Raw genomic sequence first — 20,564 nt, 5'->3', positions numbered from 1 at the left:
TAAAAGTCTCCGTGTTTTCCTGCCTGGAGGCACTCAGACTGTGAAGTTAGGTAAGGAACATGAGGAAAAGAAATGAAATATGTTAATAAGTATTTTAGCAATACTTTGAAATGTAAGTGATTAGTAAAAAGGTAATTCTGCCAGAAATTAAAAAAAAAAAAAAAACAACAAAAGAAAAACTTGATTTTCAGGTATAAGATTGCTATAAGCTTTATTTAAGTGCAGATTTCACTTCGGAAAGGAGAGCTGTGTATTCTTAGGTCAAAACCAATATTGCAATAGAAGTAGATGAAAGAAGGCAACAATAGTAAACTCAGTTGAAGCTAATAACTGTTTACTTAAGGTTGATCAGAGCACCAGAATAAAAACTTGCCTTACCAAGGAGTCCAAGCCTCACTGTGAAAGGAGTCACTGGGGACTTTTTAACTCAGACTGTTTGGTACTGGAGTTGATGTTGTTGGAACAGGACCTTAGAGTCAAATTTTAAATTGCAGATTTAAGTTCTAATCTTGCAAATAAGTAAAATAAATCATTTTCGACTAGTGCACTATCTCATAGAGAAGGTATCCAAGATGTCTCCACTGGTGTCATAACAATGTAACCATTCCTACCTACACTTCTAGTAGCTAACTGAAATAAATACTTTGGTAGGCTCTTTATTTTCTGTAACACTAGTATAGCACAATGGAGAGGAAAAAACCTTGTAACCCAAAGCAGAAACCATGTTGGTATTCGAAGTTCTCCATTTGTAGCTATAGCCGTGGCATTGTCACTGCAGTCATTGGAGATGCTATCTTGGCATTTCTGTTTCACTTCAGAGCAGTTCTCTGTGCTCAGCTGCCTGCTAGAATCGCAAGCATTCTTTGCTGCTGTGGTAGTGAGCAAAAAGAAAAATGCAGGTGATGCCAAACATATTTTCCTCAGAGAACTTGTGAGGAATGTATCACTGAACACAGATTTGTAGACTACTTCAATTTTTGTGTTGTTCTAGTCTGCTTCATTTCATTTCAGCCTTTAAAAAGCTATATAATACTGTCAGAGGAGGCAGAGTAATGAAATTACCAGATACACACTGAAATCTTTGGGTCTATGGCAATTTACATAACTGTACTAACAATTGCCTGAACCAATGAGTGTTAGAAATAGCATAGTTGGGAACTAACTTGTCAGCAGTCAACAAGGATTTATTTCAGTATTAGGAATGGGCAGTATGCTTGCTAATGAGTTAATAATTAATGTACGCTTTCATTATTTGTAGTCAGATCTCCATGTTTACCAGTTGCTTGAGGATGGCTTCTTCACTGAAGAAAGGATGGTTGTATACCTTGATGTTTTAAACCACCTTTATAGTAATACTCTGGAGTTTCAATAACTCTGACCCTCATAGTTACATTAGAAATTGTATTTCTTTATTATATTTACAAATAGATTTTTAATATATATTCATTGAATGCAGCAATTCGTGCTCATCTGCTCAGCCGCATTCTTCAGGGTAACAAATCAAATATTTATAGAATTTATGAATCTGAGAAGTAGTCTGACTTTTCATTACTCTTAAAGGTATGATTGAAAGATGGATTCTTATTTAGAGGCTTTGAGGAAATAGAGTTTGTGAGTCATGTTTTTTGACTTACAAAAAGGCTCGTATAAATTCTGCTATTCTCTGATGGATGGTTTCTTTACATAGTCATTTTTATGTATGGAATAGACTTGTTACTGTATCTTTGTACAAAATATTTATCATTATTTAGTTTCTGAGCACTTTAAATTCTAGTATTACATTTTGAGAAGTTTCCTTATGGTGGAAATGAAACAAAAGATGAAAAGAATGAAAGGCATAGTATGAGCTTCCTCTCAACTTGTACATTCTCTAACTGTACTGCCTTGGAAATTCATTGTTGTGACCTTGCCATCATTTTCCAGTAATTGAATATATGTATGCAGTGTGCGGATCTGGCATGAAGAAAACCCTTTGTTCTGAGGTGCCTTAGAGAGAGACAGTAGTCATAAATTGAAGAAGGTGAACTTCCAACTGGATAAGAAAATAAAGAAAAAAATCACTGTGAGGATAATCAGTCATTAGAACAGGTTGTCCAGAAAGGTTGGGGAGTCTCTGTTCTTGGATTTTTTCAAGAATAGGCTGAACAAAGCCCAAAGTAACCTGTCTGAATTTTAGTATTTTCAGTATTTTAATGACTTCCTGAGGTTCCTTGCAACACTGGTTCTTTCATTTGGTAAAATAGCTAAAGGTAGCTAGAGATATGTGTACACCTGTTGGCAGAACAAGAATGGTTATATGGCATCTGTGTTTTTTCTCTTCTCCGACTGCACAAAATAAACTTTTTGATTGTTTTAAGTCACAGAGCAAGGAGAGGTTTGAAAAATATATCACAGAAGGTAAATTTTTTGAGTTACTTAAAATTATAATCAGTACTGCCTGTGATTCTTCCAGCCCAAATTATAAATCCATGAATAAAAAGAACCCATAGCGTTATGTAAAAGTACAATTATGTCAACCATTATGAAACATTCTCAAACTGTGAAAGCGTGCAGTAGAAATTATTGGAAGCTAATAACCTTGCAGAGATAGAGTTAGTGTTTTTATTCTGCATTTCTGTAGTATACTGCCAACCGCCATGAAGGTGTTTCTGTATTATGTATTCATGAAAATTTTAACTTTTGTTTTCCTAAGTTTTAATCTAGTATTAGGTTAATTGCATTAACTCTTGACTATTGTACAGCTTACTATATCTGCATGAAAAGGAGAAAAAAAAAAATATTCCTGAGTCCTCAGAAACTCTGGTGGTTTTTTTGGCTGCTTGGTTGTTACGGTTTTGGTTATTTCTATTTTTATTTTTATTTTTATTTTTATTTTTATTTTTATTTTTATTTTTTTTTCCTAAGAGCAATGGTAATGGACATCAAGTAATTTTGATCATTTTATTTATGATCAAGTAAAAAGATACATCAAAATCCCTAATATCCCCTAAAAGCAAATCTGAAAAATCCTTCTTTGCTTCTGCAGGTAACTATTCATAGTCATTTCTCTTCTTGTGCATAGGAATGCTTTCAGTTTATACTGCCAGCCCTACCTCATGCCATTGATCTTTTGCGGGACGCCATTGTAAAAGTAAAGGAGGTACACGATGAGCTAGAAGATCTACCTTCACCACCACCTCCTCTTTCTCCTCCTCCAACCACCAGCCCTCACAAGCAGACAGAGGACAAAGGAGTACAGTGTGAGGAAGAGGAGGAAGAGAAGAAGGATAGTGGAGTTGCATCAACAGAGGACAGTTCCTCTTCACATATAACTGCAGCAGCCATTGCAGCTAAGGTGAGTCTGGATTGTTTCCAAGAGACTCTTTAGCTTTGCTCGGGTACCTTCCACCAATATTCATTTGCACGTTAAGACTAAATGTATATGTTGGTGTGCTCAAACAGATATATTTTGGATGCATTTCATAGAAATTTAGCTGTGTAAGAACATATGAATGTTTCAGAAGATGATCACAGATTTCATTGGAAGATGCATTGTTTATTATTTTGACTATAAGTTGCATTTTAATGATACCATTCTGATGTGACAGAATATGTTTAGTGTTAGGTTTGAAAGAAAAAAACAATCAGAAATACTCCTGAATGTGCGGTGTCCAGCGAGTGACATATTAGGGAGGCACAGGTTGCTCCTAAATCATATTTTCCATTTTGTAAAGACAGTATTGGTTTTTAAAAACATAAAAAGTATGACAGTTATGTAGCAGGTTAAGTCATGAGCTATCCAAATTAAATGTCATCATGTTGTCTCTAGAGCCTCAGTGTAACTACTAATTATAGATTAATGTTACTTCAGCGTTACTCACACCAAAATTTTGAATTGGAGACTACAAAAGGAAAAAGGATAACACTCATTTATTCCAAATTAATTTGCTCTATTTTTACTCGCTGTACTTTTAATTCCGACTATGGGAACTGAAAATATAAGTAACTCAAAATGCTAATAAAGGACTTCTAAAGCAAAGTGGCAACATTCTAACTCCAGAAGTGTGAATTCAGGTCTGATTCCTAAGACAGCTACAGCTGGAGGTCATCATTTTATAGAAAATCCTGTTTGTATATGTCTTTAAAGGGCTAAATTAAGGTAGTTATCAAATGCAACTCAGCTTTTATTAATGCAATTTTTAAATTCATCATTTTCTTTTAATATAGACAAAGAAAAATAATTTATGCAATTTTAAAGACAGAAATTGTCTGACATCTAAACTGGCTGTGTTCATGTGAGCTTGACATTTCAGCATCACAGTTGTTTTCACCTCATTGCCTTTCAGTCATTTGCTTGTTTGGTCTCATATTTTCCTGTCACTGTATTCATAGCTGTTATGTGTTGTGCATTAGAAACATCCATCCTACACCAGTTCAGCAGTTATTATGGCAAAAGGTGAACAGCCCATTCCTGGTCTCATCAGTTATTGCCATCATGCAGCAGGCAGTGCAGAAGAACCGGTAAGATGCACTTCCCAGAGGCTTTTGCACTAACAGTAGTTAAAAATACACTGCCTGCCACCTATTCTAACAGTGTTACTTTTTTTATTCTAACAAATACATATCAGTGCTATCTGTCTTTTAAAGAATATGCTACAGGGAACATTCTGCTTAAGATGCAAACCTAACAGGATAAATATTATGTGCTTTTCTGTCAGTTGGAATCATTTGGCTGCTGAGATAAAAATTGTTGTAAAGCCTGTGTTTCTGACTAGTCATCAACTTAATCATCTAATAGACTGAATTATTAAATATAATTAAAAGAATCTCCTAAAATCACTGCCTTAGAGCTTTTTCACTATCATTTAACTTGCTTTGCTTCTTTCTCTCAAAAGCTTGTTTGTCAACATAGTACAAGATTGTCAATGTTTTCATTGCTTAGTTTCTATTTTATTATTGTGTTTTGTTTAGAAGTAGAATTTTTCAAAAGCAGTAAAAAACTGAAGTAGGTACAGTAGATTCAAAAATTATAAATTTCTGGACTTTTGTGAATAGTAGGCAACTACTTCAATGAGTGGTAGGAATCACTACCAAAGGTTGAGTCTAAACTTGAATCAAGATAGAGTAATGGCTCCTAGTATCATTAGGGATTAAATATAATTTACCATATTTATAATTACAAGTTAGATGAGTCTGAGGAAAGCAATTGCCCTAGCAGTTATGCCATTCTACCATCCACCCTATCTGCCTGCAAAATAAATGTAAATTCTTAACATTAAATCATTAGTTCTGTTTATCAGAGTCTACACTTTCTCAACCCTTAAGCAAATAGTAATTTAAATCACCAATCAAACTAATTTAAATCAATCAAACAGTGCAATGCCTCTGTATATAAAACATGATGGCCATGTCTCTTGAAAAGTCATTTAGGAAACGTGAAGGCATTTAAACCAATGTAAAACTACTTTTGGAAAAGATGGTATCAGATGAAAATTTAAAATTAATGAGAGACATAGTGAATATCTTTCTCTGTCCACCATTTCTCATTCATTTCTTTTTCCATCAGTATGTTACAAGTTTTATCACTCTAGCTATAAGCAGCAACCATTTTTACCCAACTTCAGTTTTATCATACCCCATTTAAAGAGTATCCCCATTCAGAGTTTTGAGACATCTATCCTTTATTAAATTTGTTTGAAAACGAATTGAAAATATTTAGATAAAGATGACATAAACACTCAGAGCGTGACTCCATGAAAAAACTAATATTTCATTATTATTATTTCTGCCTTTCATTTTTGCAGAAAACACAAAAATCTCTTTGGCTGATCAATCTCTTTAACAGCATTAATAAAATGCTGCCTTTACTAGATATGCAGATTACCCAAATCTATTTAAAAAAACAAAACAAAACAAAACAAAAACAAAAACTTGCTAAATGTCATTAAAATTAAACATTCCCCATCTTATATAACATGTATGCATAAAAATATTGGTTACATTTTGATGTCCCATTAATGAGCAATGTACGTGCTTTATATTGTTTTATGTATTTATGTTGATGCAATTTACACTTTTGTATTAGTAATTGCAGCCAGCAGGTAATGGTGGTTAAAGAGAATCTTTTTTAGCTAGACAACAAATTCTGCTGTCACAGTAGAGAAACAGATCTCCTGGGAGCAACATTTTTAACTGCAAGCTAACCTAAATCACTCATTAAGATTTGAAAGCTAGCAAGCTGGAACTTAACATTTCTAGATGGGTTTACATATAGTTTTATGACAAATTTTATTTTTAGCAAAGATAGTGATTAGGAAATAATCCCCATTGAAAAGTAATTCCTGTAATCATCTTCAATCTGTCTTTAGCTTCCTTTGCTGATTAATGTCCTACCTGATATTTCAACTAAATTTTGATTTTTCCACAAGCAAAAAATTATAGAATCATAGAATCACCAAGGTTGCTAAAGACCTAAAAGATCATCCAGTCCAACCGTTCCAGCCGTTAGTACTGCATGTGCATTTCAATGGAGACTGGAAAAGTCTCACATAACTTTTATTTTCTTTTTATTCTTAAAAAGGTGATGCCAGATAAAATTTTGGCGGCTGAAATTGATGGATAAAAATGTAGATCACTTGGTTGAAGGAAATGAGACAATGAGAGATATCCAATTATTCTAGAGCAACCAGAGTTAACTCCAGGGAGAAATGGATCGTGATGTCATTTGTGTAATATGTTATATTGTGTCTGTATTGTGTTATCCTGAAGCATGTGAAGGATATAATAGGCCCATTGGCCCACACCCAACTCTGTCAAGATGCATGCATCCCTTTAGCAGAGAAGAGAAAAAAAAATATTTTTAAATGGTACTTTTTTTAAGATTTAAAACTATTCCTTGTTTTATAAATTTTCTGTTCTATGCCTTTGTCACAGAATCACAGAATCACAGAATGGCCAGGGTTGGAAGGGACCTCAAGGATCATGAATCTCCAACCCCCCTGCCACAGGCAGCGCCACCAACCTCCATGTTTAATGCTAAACCAGGCTGCCCAGGGCCCTATCCAATCTGGCCTTGAACACCTCTAGGGACAGGGCATCCACAACCTCTCTGGGCAGTCTGTTCCAGCACCTCACCACTCTCTCTGTAAAGAACTTCCCTGACATCCAACCTAAATTTCCCCTCCCTCAACGTAAAACCATTTCCCCTTGTTCTGCAGTTATCAACCCTTTTGAATAGTTGATTCCCCTCCTGTTTGTAGGCTCCCTTTAGGTATTGAAAGGCTGCAGTGAGGTCACCCCACAGCCTTCTTTTCTTCAGGCTGAACAAGCCCAGCTCCCTCAGCCTGTCTTCACAGGAGAGATGCTCAAGTCTCCTGATCATCTTCGTGGATCTCCTCTGGACCCTCTCCAACAAAAATTGTCAAAATTTAGGGTTTTGATAAAAAGATTTTTATCTTTGAGATTAAAAGGAAGTATTAAAAGTTGTATATAGTGTTGGAGTTATGCCAGTATAAAACTAAGAGTTGCCAACCTTTTTTGCATATTTAACTTATTTCAAATAGAATTGCCGATGAAAGAGAACAGAAAGGAGATTGTGCTTCTGAATACAGTCTGTCTGATAAGAATAGCATAGTGCCTTTTTTCTCCTGCTTATACTACGTATCTAAGATCTTAGTTGCAATTTAGACTACTGCAAGTTGAGGTCAGTTTGATACTGTTTCTGAGCAGAAGCAATCCCAAGCATAACCTTCCATAGTGAAAAGAAACTGTTTTGTAATTTTGAAGTGAAAATTGCAGCACAAATTACTAAGTACTGAAAGAACTTCTGAAGAAATTTTTAAAATACCGACAGAAATTGACTGGCAAAAAATACTGTCAGTCTAGAAGCACAGCAGCAGGCAGCTGGTAGTATACTGAGAAGAAAATCTGTTGCCATAAAACTTAAGTTGCGAACTCAAGAAAGTCTAACATACGGAGAAGAGTTTATGTTCAGTACAATCCACAAGATACAAGCCAATGTCTCTAAGTTAAGGTTGCTAAATTAGATGCAGTTGTTATTCATAGTTGTGAATAAAGGAAGCTAAGGAAACAAAAATGACATAAAAAAGGAATATTTAGTGAGTTGAGCCTTAAGATTGGCCATTTCAACAGGCCATTCAACAGGAATATAACATGAACATCTCCTACTTAACTACAGCCTGAAAAGTATGAGGGTATGAGTAAATTTGTAGACAAATCATGTTTCATTAAATTTTAAATTATTGTAATATCAGTCCTATGTCTGAGAGAAGACAATTTGTTTGCCAGTAAGTGTTACCAAGGTCTGAGCAAGTTCCTGAGGCATATGTCAAAGATACTGTAACTTCCCAATTGGAACAGCTTTGGTATGTCACTTAGTATGCAAAATCAGCAGACCATTAAGAACATCCCATGCTTTTGCGAGGAGTACATGTCTATTTCATTTTACTCCTCTTTCAGTATCATGCTTTGTCTCCACGAATCAGTAATGTGAGATGACTCTGGGACAAGGAATCCTGGGAGGAAATGTTTTCTAGAGCATTCTGTTTGCCTTAAAGCCATACTAGGCAAGAATGCTCAGAAATGCCTAGATGCAAGCTAGTTAAAGCATATCCATTTAAAAAAAGATTGCAGAGAATTCTAGCTGGATTTGGTTAAAGTAAGTGGTTTGGCTTGTCACATTTCTCATTTTCTTCTACTGTTCACTACTGCCATTTCCCCCAGTTGCATTTTAGGTGGTTCTTTAGGAACTTGAATGTCAGGCTAAAGTAATAAATTATTAATGAGTACAGAGATCGTAAAATATGTGTCTATATACATACTCCTTAAAAAATCTGAATTTGGAGTTATTCTTTTACATTTTCTTTTATGTTGTGATGGAAAATTAAATTGCTGGAATAATCTGATGTTAGAAGTGCTACCTCTGAAAAAGAAATATGTTAAAATCTTGAAAATAAAATCAGAATAAAACTGAGAGTGTTTAGTAGCAGAATATATGCTGCATTTTGTGTGTAGGACAGTTCTCCTATTTGAGATAGTTATCATCTGTATGTGTTATCATTTCATACAAAATAAATAAATAGAATCATGATGTCAGGCTGGCAATTCAATCTATTATAAAGTTGGTGTGATGTCTTCATGGGTAGACCGAAATACTGCAGTAATAAAAAGCAAGAGACTTTCTAAGAATCAATGTATGTTAAAGGTCAACTCTTAAATGCAGTCCTCTAGCTCTAGTCTTTGTGACGGATGTTAAAACAGAACAGAAAAAACAGAATATTAAAACAATACATAGATAGATTTATTCATATTACTAATGAATAATGAAAGTATTCTCATTGTTCAAAGTTGTTGTAACTCCATTTATTTAAGTGGGTTAATAATACCAGCTAGAGGATCTGTTACTTAAAATCTTCCTCTTAGAAATATCAAGTTCTCAAGTATATTATGTGAAAACAAAGATTGAACTCTCTTCACAGTGCATTTTAAACACAAGCATGGACTCTATATGGAGTTTTCTATTGCTTTTGCCTATAGTCTCTTCACAGAGGCCTGCAGGTTATTCAAATACAGATTTTACATCAAGAATTTGTGTACCTGAAATAAATAATTTAGTATATGGAATGAAATGTATGAAGTGTCACTGTATGGCATTTTTTCTGAGAAATTTATTTACTGCATGATATTTTTTCAGATGGTATCAGTCATTGCTAATGATTGGTTTTCTGTTTGGAACAGATAAAAATGAGATCCATCTGCATCATGGTAGAAGTCACTGCTGGTCATTGTTGGACTTGAAAGGATTGGGTGCTGAGAAAAAAGCAATCTTGTTACTTACTGTTACATCTTAGTAGTGTATCGTATGCAAAGGCTTTCAGAGCAAATAATTTCTTCTGTGCTTCTACAGTTACGATATGATTTTGCTTATTTGTAGTGGGTTTGTTACTGAAGTTACAAGAACTTAAATGTTACTGCTGCTAGCAATGCATATGAGGAAATTTTATACTTTTTTCAATAAAGTATATTATTGACTCTTAATTCCATCTCTCTTCTTTCAAGATTCCAGATTCCATAATTTCTCGTGGTGTTCAGGTGCTCCCACGTGATACAGCCTCACTCAGCACTACCCCTTCAGAATCTCCTCGTGCCCAGGCCACCTCTCGTCTCTCCACTGCATCCTGCCCAACACCAAAAGTAAGTACCTTGCAAGTTCCATGCTCAGACATATGATCTATCAGATTAATGTACTTCTTCTGCTAAGAGAGATTGGTTTGCATGCAAGGGATATATCATTCTCAGTAATAGATAAATCCAAGACAGTACTTTATTCCTTGTGCACTTCTGCACGATTTAATATGTGGGTCTACCAACGTGTTATGATTACTGAAGTTTCATGTTAGCTCCTGCGATATCAGTCATGATTATGAAATCATTAATGCCTTGAATGTGTTTCATATCCCCAAGAACATAGGTAATCCTGCCACTGAGTAGCAACTTTAAATAAGTAGTATTATGCTGACAAAAGGTGTGTACAAATTTCTAGCCTGAGCTGGGGCAGTTCTTTGCCCTGCTCTATTATTGATCAGTTTAAGAAAGTTGCAAACCAACTAATTTCGCTCAACCTTAGATATTTGCTGCCTGACACTTGGAAACGAAAAAGAGACTAAATTTAATAGTAAGAAAGTTTTAATGCCAACCTTGTGGGATTATTGTTCACTTCTTACTGATTATACTATGCCATTTAATCGTTAAAGTGAACTCTTTCTAAAAACCTTGAATTGCATACATGAAGGACAAAGTGAATTGACCAGTGGCAAGGCCAGTAATGTCTACCTACAGTAGGATTATTTTCAGCAGAAGAAAGCTCTGCCAGAATTCGCTTCATGTCTTCGTGTCACGGTGATCTTTTTGTGGTACCAGATGCAGACATACTAATAAACTCATAGCAGATGGTGAACAATAACATTCTTCCTTGTCTAATTTGTGATCCTTGAAGACTATTCTGCTTGCTAAAATGATTTGCCAGCATCTGCTAATTCTTCTTCCTGCTGTCTCATTCTTTTCTGTTAGCGAACAAGATTTATGGGCAACCACCCATAGAAATATTTTGGTTTAGTCTGTCGGAGAGTTTTATGCAATACTCACCTTCTCTGTAACAGAGTCAAAATTATGTTGATAGACAGCATACTAAGCTTCACTTTATTCTGCTTTTCTTAAGAAGATATTCAGTGAATTATATCTGCATGCAGTTCCTTTTTTTTTTATAACTAAAAAAGCTGTCACTTGTCTGATGGCTAAAAATAGAAACTCAGAGCTTATTACATTAAAACTCTTGAGCAGAAGAGGAATACAAAACAGGAGCTGCACTGAGTTTCACACCTCTTGACAAAACAGAGAAATCCAAAGAAAACCTAAGAAGACCAATAACAAGCATAAAATAGTGTCAACATTGTTAATAGCTCTAGATTAAACCCCTGTGTTTTAAGGAAGGTATGGCTGTGGAAAAGTGTGTACCTTATCAGTGGTGAAGCAGAATGTATTCTTCTCGACCTGGCATGTCCAACCTATGGCCTGCATGTAGCCCAGGTCAGCTAATAATTAGTCCCACCATCCTGCTCTTCCCCACGGAGTGGCCTGGCTCAGCCCCAGGTATGCACCCATCACTGAGCAACAAGCAAAACATCAGCTCAAGACAATTCCTCTTCACTATGTGTGGCCCAGGCAAATCAAAAGGTTGAATATCTTCATGCTGTAGGCAGTCTTCAAAGATTCAGAGGCTTCAGAAGGAAACTACATCAATTTTGAAACAAGAGTAAAAAATCTAAAACTTTTCTTTGGGAAATTAGTTGAGATGAGCTCTTATAATTGCATAACCCTTCAGTGTTTTGTGTTAAGCCCCATTTTTCATGTATTACTTGCAAGATCTGGTTTTGTTCAAAATAGGAGAGACCATACCACTTTTAAAACAGGAATTGCCATGAGACATCTACCTAGTCTAGCTTTTCTTTAATGTCTTCCATAAGGGGTAGTACAAGCTGCTTTAAGGAAAAATTAAGGAAAACTTAACTGTTAACAGCAAGAAAATAAATGTGAAGAACAATCTCAACTATTCCAATTACCTGAAGTTTGTATTTTGCACAGAAGCATAAACTCGTTTGTCAGTTAGAAAGCTCTTTGTTTTTTATGTATTTTGAAAAATGAAAACTCCAACTATTCTTGGCATCTTTTATTCAGTCTTTTTATTTACCCCCAAGTTCTCAAACATCATCTGAATTTGTCTAGAAATACACTTCATTCACATTCTTCAAGATTGTCAATATGTCCAAACATCTTCACTTGCAATGTTTTTCCTTCTGGATGCCAGCTTTCTAATAATGCACTATAATATAATTTATACTAAATCTCTTGGTCCATAGATTCACACAGTAGTGTATATGAAAAGGAATTGTAACATAACATCTAGTTGATGTTCTGGCTTTTTTATTTCTTTGATCTGCAAGTGTGTACCTTTTCCATATTCTGACTTTCTGGTTGAGGATTTCACTTCAGGGCTCCTAAACATGTGTATGTGAACTGAAACAAAGAAGAGGAAGTTTAATCAGAAAACAATTTGATTTCCTTTGATTATGGTTACTTTTTTGAGTGGTGCTCTAGCCAGAGAATAAGTGGCACTAGATTTCTTTGTGGAACATTCCAATTTATTTTGTTGCACCATTTTTTTGTAATTTTTTTTTTTGTCCTAAATGTATGTAAACCCTTACATCTCTCTTACTGAATTTGCTGAGCAGCAGAAAGTTTTGTGTCCCTCTCACAAAAAAACAAAACAAAACAAAAAACGAAGAACAAGCAGCTTATACAATGATGGGAGCACCTATATTGAATAAATGTGAGTAGCAGGTTACTAATTCATGAGTGTGTTGGAGACAAGGTATGAAAGAGTGCATTACTAATGCTCCTGATTGATCTGTTACGAAAAGTCTTTACCTTTTCATAATTATGTTTTGGAAAAAATAATGTTGTTTATGTGTACACGCAGAGCATGTAGGCAGGCACAAAATAGAAGATTTAATTTTAGATGTCTTTATTTTTTATACTTCATCTTCCATGGTTTCTGAAAGTCTATGTGTAAGAAAGTAGTAAACAATGAATAGTCATTTTGAACCTGTATATTTCAATCAGTCTTCAGAAGTTACATTTCCTGAAAAAAGAAGGAATCAGAGAGGATTGTAGGTGTCCCCTTCCTGGAGGTAAGGTGTTCAGGGCCAGTCTGGATGGGTCTAATGGGAGGTGTCTTTGCCTGTGGTAGAGGGATTGGAGGGTGATGATCTCGATAGTCTCTTCCAACCCAAACCATGCTGTATTTTTCACTATAAATTCTTCGGAGGTTTTCAAGACAAATGTCCACTGGGACAACTCTGTCATTATGTACATCCCCAAAACTAAGCAGACTTTCTTGTGTCAGCATTAATAAATCTCCATGGAATGCCTTCCTTTTTCTATAAATTGTATTCAAGTTTTAAGCAAAATCCACTGTGGCTCGAAGAGCATTTAAAACTTATTTATAGTGGAAAGATTCAGATAGACAGGCAATCTTAAGTTTTACTCTAGGGAAAACTGCACTGACAGTCCTCACCTTTCCAGTTATTCAGCCCTGAGTATGGTAGTGATTGTGACATTTTTATGTTTAACAATGTAGTTTTAGTCTTCTGAAAGTTTTAATGTTTTCTCAACAAGGCCAAGTTATATGACAAAAGTATAAGATGAAACAATATGGCTTGCAAGTTTTTTATATAATTTCCAATAGTAGCTTAGATCGTAAGATCTTCCTATATTTTTTTACATTTCAAGTCTTTGCTTCTCCCATACATAAATGGTGTTATCACTATGTATTTTATTTTACCAATACTGTGTGTCAGAGTAAAATGAAGCAGATATAGAAGACCAAGGGCAAGATTTAAATTATCACCAGGAGTACATTTCACTGACAAGAGGTGTTCAAAGTGCTTCACTTTCCAAGATCATCAGTCTAACTGATACTCAGTTCTTCTACTTCAATGTACAGAGTTCCTTTCAGTGTACCTTCGATCATAAAGAAGCCTAAGAAACTCATTATGGTACTTTTAAAAGTGATGTTTTTTCTATCTCACTACCTTACACCTTACACTCATTATATTCTGCTTAAGAAAAATTGTCTTTTTCTTTTCTTTACTTGGTGGATATCTGTCTTTCCCCTATCTATTGTTTTTTATTTGAACTGAAACAGATAAAGCCTTTAGTATTGTTAAGATACATGCTTATAAATCTGTAGTCATGATAGAGTTCTAGTTCCTACATGAGTTTGTAGGAATCTGCTAAAATGAGGAAGCAAGTCTTATTTTCAAAGTTGTTTTAGATATTAGCAAAACAGTTCTCTTGTCTATCCATCGCTCCATAAACATGTTCTTCTTAGCACAGTGGATTTAATTTTGCTAGTTTATCACTTTCTGTATCTCCTAATAAGAGTTGTTGTCATCATTCTTGTTTACCTTCACCTAAAGCCCTGATATTCTTAATCTGAAAAATAGCATATCTTTAAATTTGTCTGTGTAAATGTTTCAGTTGTAAAGAATTTCTGAAATAAAAACATTCTTTTATTAAAAAAAAAAAACATATTTTTAAAAAAAACATATTTAAAAAAAAAAACATAAAAGAGAAGAAGACAGAGAAGTCTTATTTCTGTGACAAAAGAAATATATTTGGTTTTCATCTTGATCATATCTCATGTTCGTGTCAACTTAAAAATGGTGCTTTGAGCACCTTTTGTCATGAGTCCTAACTTTCATGCTGAACCTAGTAGTCATTGGTTCCAGTTTTCAGTCAAGTGAGCTAAAAGTTAAAACTAAATGTAATGATTTATGTTTTTGGTCTAGCGTCACAACTTTTTAATATACAAGTGCCATGTGAAGTAGGGTTGGGTTTTCTATCAATTACTGCTTTTTCAATAGAAGAAAGATCAGGTTGCTTACCAGAAACTATTAATTAATGAGATGCTGTTCAGGATGTGATTCGCAAGCTGTAGTTTTATCCATAAGTTGGATATTTTGTGTAAATTAGATTCAATAAATTTTACTTTTTTTTTAATCTTGATGTATGCTATTTCTTCTTAAAATGATCACCAAAGTGAAAACAATATTGAAAGTATGTGAATATATTTCAACATTCCTATGCTAATTTCCCAAGTAAAGTTTTCTTTTGTTTAAGTTGGAAGTTTGCATATAGTATTATATTTATTATATTTTCTGCCTTGCAACTTGCTTTTGGGTTGTTTAAATTGTTAGAATGATCGAGGTAGACGAAATCACACTCCAAGTACTGCAAGAGTTCTTGCTTTTTCTTGTAAAAAAGGTGGCTGTTTGTAGACACAGAGGCTTAATTATATATTTTATCCTGCTAGGTGTTTTCAGGTTTTTTTGTTTGTTTGTTTGTTTTTTGTTTTTTAAGTAAGGTATGGTACTGGGAGAATGTATTCCAGAGTGGAAAGTAGCCAGGTTTGTTTAAGATGAGGAATCCTGCTTGCTAACATATAAGCTACTGTATCCTCCCAGGTTCTCCTCAATAATGTACAGCAGTATTTTTCAAATCCATTACTGATTAGAATTTAACATATAGCCATTGCCATTTTTTCCTCATCTTGTTTCAGTTTAAATTTTGTGTAGTAACGCTGATCATTGTTAAATAAAAATGCAGAATTCCACAGATTTGAAAGTGAGACACTGTAACAAAGAAAGAAGCATCTTGCTGTGCTCGAGTTTAAAAAAAAAAAAAAAAAGCCATGAAAAGAAAACCATTATAAATAATGAAAGTAAAGTCTGCTAAAACCCTTCCTAAAATTAGAGGATTCACTTTGGAGAACAGCTGAAAAATTGAAAAATATAGGGGATTTTGCATGTTTGTTCATTTGTCTGTTAATTCCAAAATAAAACTATCAACAACTGTCCAGAGAGGCAGAATAAAGAGTTGTGTCATCAAATTTAAGCTCAAAGTTGAATTTCAATAGAAATACTTATTTGACTTAGATTTTGTGGTGGTTTTAGGTCAGTTCCCTTCTTTGTCTAGCATGGCTAATGGAGGGTGTTAGCATAGTTGTGAATTAGTTATCTGTACTAATCTAGTGTATCAAGAACAGTTCTTGAATTCATGGAAATCAGCTTTACGTACAGAGTTCTCCTGAGCTACAAGGTACCACTTTTTTAGTCTAGTAAAACCTTGAAACGCATCAGAAATACACTTTTCAGTCTTTCCCTGAAAATATGCACTACCGATTTGAAAGAAGCACTTGAGAAACATGGAATAGAATTTAATTTCTTCAATTCAGCAATATATTTACTTGTTTGAAAGAAAATAAAGTGGTTATTTATCTATTTTTGATCGATTTCACGTTTCCATTTCATATTCTCTGACAAGAATTTCCGTAGGCATTTCTTGATGCTGAGATTTATGAAAAACGGCATGTTTCAGTGAGGAGCTTTCTATTTGAACCTACAAGTGGTGACTGTAGAAAAGCATTTACAGGAAAGCCCTGTGACAGATTAGGGATCTTGAAGGTCAGAAATTCAAACACATTTGGAACATATTTCTCTCCAGCTACTACACTGGAAACTGGCCTTCCTACTGAATGCCTTAGAGAAGATTTATGAAGGTCACTCGATAACAGCCAGTGACAAGATTGGCAAGATTTCAGGCCAGCTGTTGGACATCTCTTTTAAATTTGCATCATTCATTATAGTTATTTTGTTGCCTGCTTTTTATTTCTTCTAAAAAGGCTTTTTCAAAATGCGAGGAGCACTTTGAGCTAGGAGTTCTGTGCATTAGCATTGCATGTCTCATTTGCTTTGTGAAGTTCATGTGGAACAAAATTCACCTGGAGTCTTCTTGGACAATAGTTTCATTCAGAAGTACCATCAGAGTGAGCAGAAACAGACATGGATCACTAGTCACTCATCATCACATTGTTCTAAGCATCTGCAAAGTGAACTGAATCCAGGATCTTTCCACCTTTTCTTCAGCTTCTCAGGGTATCATTGGACTTCTTGAACTTTATCTTTCCTATCACTTTAATGATGACACTCTTTCCTGATATCCTTACAAACCCATCCACTTCTGATTTACAATTGAACTCTTCAGCTGGCATAGATAGGAGGAAATACACGTGACAAGAAGCTTTACATTGATTTTCCAAATCTCTGCCTAGCAAAAAGGATAAAGTACAAGACATAACAGATATTTGAAAACAAAACTTAAATGTACTTGTCCTCAAAGAAATTTACTCTTCCCTTTAAAGCCCTACTGATCCATCTGTTTTCAGAAAGATAGACTCTTTCCTTTATGACATTGAGCACTAATGCATCATCTTTTCCTTAATTCTGTTGCTGCAAGTTGTCAAAGAGAGCAACTTTCTTAGCTGATTCACTTAATAACATAGCTGTCCCTCCAGTGAGTTGCTTGTGAGTGTCTTTGTTGACGTGACAACTTCCACCATTACCACCCATGTGTATTTGATTGAAGCTAGCTTATTGTCTAAAATGTTTACAAGACACTGTCCCTTATTAAAATATGGGAATATTAAAATTATAATATATTATTAAAATTATAATATATTATTAAAATATATGTTACTATATACACTGCAGCTCCTAGAATTTCAGTTCAACTTAGGGCAGCAAGGCAGAAGAACTATGCATTCAGAACTCCATTGTTAGTTTGAGAGAGATACATATACTTGCAATTCAGAACAGTGTTACTGCCTTGGATTAACCGTGTTTTTATTTTTTTCTTAAGCACAAACTTGTTCACAGCATAGTGGAAATAATGATCTAATTTTCATATGACCAGAAATCCAGTGTAAATGAGATTTAGGATATTAAGTTACTGGGAATAGTGGCATAATATGGAATGTTTGTATTTATTGTAATCTGTTGTGGCCCTGGCTACACATTTTACCTATCAACTTTATGTAGATTTCTCACCACTGAGTTCCACAGAAGTCAGTAGATATTTTGAAAGAAATAAGCTGCCACATGTGGACGTAAAATAACCAGTGTATCACCAAAACTCCTGTTTAAGCATATGGTTACATTATCTTTGCTGTTACCTGAATTAACAAAGCATTGATCTGCTGGTGAAATTCATGTACTAACCTGCAGAGCTGCAGGATAATTGCATTACTTTGTACCACTGTTTGGTCCACATCGACTGCATTTGTTCTCTAATCTGCATATGGAATAGTCTGAGTGATAGTGGATAGTGTGAACAAAATGTGTGATGGTATGATAATGTTATGTTGGCATCAGCTGGCATTTGAGTACATTACACTTCTGTAGGTTTATCATATGCAAGAAAGAAGTGCAGCAGCCCTAATAAAACATTTATGTTAGTGTAATGTATACAGGAGAATAGTTTTATTGTGTGAGAATGTTCATCTGTGTAATGGAAGTATTTCTTCCCTTTGTTTGAAAGCACTCCACATTTATTCAGGAAGCCTCAACTAATTGGCACTTGTCTTGCCTAAAATTCCAGAAGTAAAACTGCCTTCAACTACAAACCTTTTTTTTATGCATAAGTGTAGAAGTCAAATGTAATGCATTTTTTAACTTAAAAGAACCTGAGTTGCCACAATATTAAAAATACATTAAGCTCTTTGTTAGAAGTCAAAACTGCTCGCTTTATCTAGAGCACTGAGAAGAAAATTGTAACTGGAGTGTACATTTCTGTAACAGTATTTTCTGCTGTTGATCAGGCAAGCAAAGTTTGTAGAAAATGCTGCACATATCAGTATTTTTAGTCATTTTATCTCGTTAGTTCTGGAGTACCATGAACTCTGACAAACACTGCTAAGGGTCAGAAAAGCATCTTAGACCTTCATAATAATCTCCCTTGTGTTCACCTCCCTATGGGGATCTGGCCAATACACCCGAGTTTTTTGTTCCTAGACAGCTGATGCGAAATAATTGTCAGTTGAGACAATTCTGAGATGCATTTCTGATAGTGTGAATGGTATGAGAGATTTCAAGAAAAAAATTCTAAAACAATATTGTAATAATATACGCAGCTTTTCTGATTTTTTTCTTCATCAGTGGACTACTTTCTTTTCTAGTTGAATGTGCTGTTATCAACAGGAGGAAAATCCATTTTTGATAAAAATTGCCAGTTGCTCCTAGGTATCCAAGTTTTTAATGTATTTTGTTCTTCCAGACCCTACTTCACGTGAGGGCTTTCTCAACTATTGTGATTCAGAGTTAGTATCTCATTTGTACATTTTAATGTTTTTTTCAATATATTTATTTTAAAGATCTTCTTAATGTTGTTTTTATGCATACATCTACTTTTTCTCTGAATCATCTTCTCTTTAAGCTACGTTAGATTGGAGAAAGTTTTATCCCACTGCTGTTTTTCCATATTCTGCCTTGACAGCTCTTGGGGAAAAGAGATAGATTTGGAGTACATCATGGTCAAGTGGGAGATTAGTTTTTACATAGTTCTAATGTGTCCAACAAATAACCTGAACTTTGTTTGGATGCCATATAAAATAATCACTTGCTTTTGGTTAACATGATTCCAACAGTGCATGCCTGGACCATTACAGGATGTAGAACTTAACATCTTTTTAAATTGATGCTGTAAAGAATTTCCATTGTTGGTGCTGAATGTATTCAGAATTAAGTAATTTGATCATAAAAAATGTTTTGTCAAACTGTGTATTAGCCAGGACTTTAGAAAAAAAAAAAAAAAAAAAAAAAAAAGCCTGACAAATTCAGCTTTTTGCCAAATTTGGATATGAAAACACGCTTCTGAAAGTTGCAAAATTCCTTGTCAGAAGCAGTGAGCAGGAAAATTTAGGAATAGCAAGAGCAGGATTTTATCATCAGGAATTGAAGGAGTCTGCAAATGAAATGGATAGTGCTAAGTATTCTGCTGTTGTGGAACTTCTCCTTTAAATACATCCAAACAAAACATGAGTCTCAGACTTGTTTTTTCTTTATAACCTGTGAGTATATCTGCTGAATTATATATATTCCATTTCATAAGTTCTTTTTACAGAAGTAAAACTAAGGATAAACAGGTTTATTTCATATTGATGCTATTAGAGGATAGAGGAATAATAGTGAAATGTCTATGAGAGCTGTGCTTGGAAAACATGACATGCCTGGTTTTTGGTAACCATAATTTTTATTCATCTTCTAATAAATCTATTGCCTGTCTTTTCTTGCTCTTTGGGTCTGGTTTCCCTACTTCCTGAATTTTCTTCCACTGGCTTCCCATCGTTATTCTCTTGTGCTTCAAAGATCAGGAAGGACACCTGTGGCTTATCCTTAACTTTCGACTCCTATCTTACTCTTTTGTGAGTAAGAAAGGGATGTAAACATGATGTATGTCTTAACTGTCAGTGCATTACACCCTGTCAGTTTCCTACATTTCTTACTTCATTATAACTCTTTCACATTGTTCCAAAACCTGCACTTCTTTCAGATGTTTTGATAGTAATCACTTAGTGTTGCTCCTGCCTTATCTCTTTAGCTACTCATTTAGCT

The 20,564-nt window shown here is 34.6% G+C and overlaps 1 protein-coding gene across 8 annotated transcripts in view; it reads left to right on the top strand.

Annotated features, from left to right (window-relative positions):
* GPHN (gephyrin) overlaps positions 1-20,564 on the top strand; it is a gene marked incomplete at both ends in the record, with an annotated part of 263,234 nt that overhangs the window by 164,425 nt on the left and 78,245 nt on the right. For 7 of the 8 annotated variants that reach the window (XM_079537527.1, XM_079537524.1, XM_079537525.1 and 4 more), the window contains 2 exons: positions 3,062-3,334; positions 10,057-10,191. In XM_079537527.1, the coding sequence (XP_079393653.1) occupies positions 3,062-3,334; positions 10,057-10,191 (408 nt within the window). Of the gene's footprint in view, positions 1-3,061; positions 3,335-4,392; positions 4,501-10,056; positions 10,192-20,564 lie in introns of all 8 variants that reach the window. The other variant, XM_079537523.1, reaches the window with a different exon arrangement.

The sequence above is a fragment of the Tetrao urogallus genome, assembly GCF_951394365.1.
Source record: "Tetrao urogallus genome assembly, chromosome: 6".
In the NCBI taxonomy this organism is placed as follows: domain Eukaryota; kingdom Metazoa; phylum Chordata; class Aves; order Galliformes; family Phasianidae; genus Tetrao; species Tetrao urogallus.
This window is presented reverse-complemented; position numbering and strand designations above follow the sequence as displayed.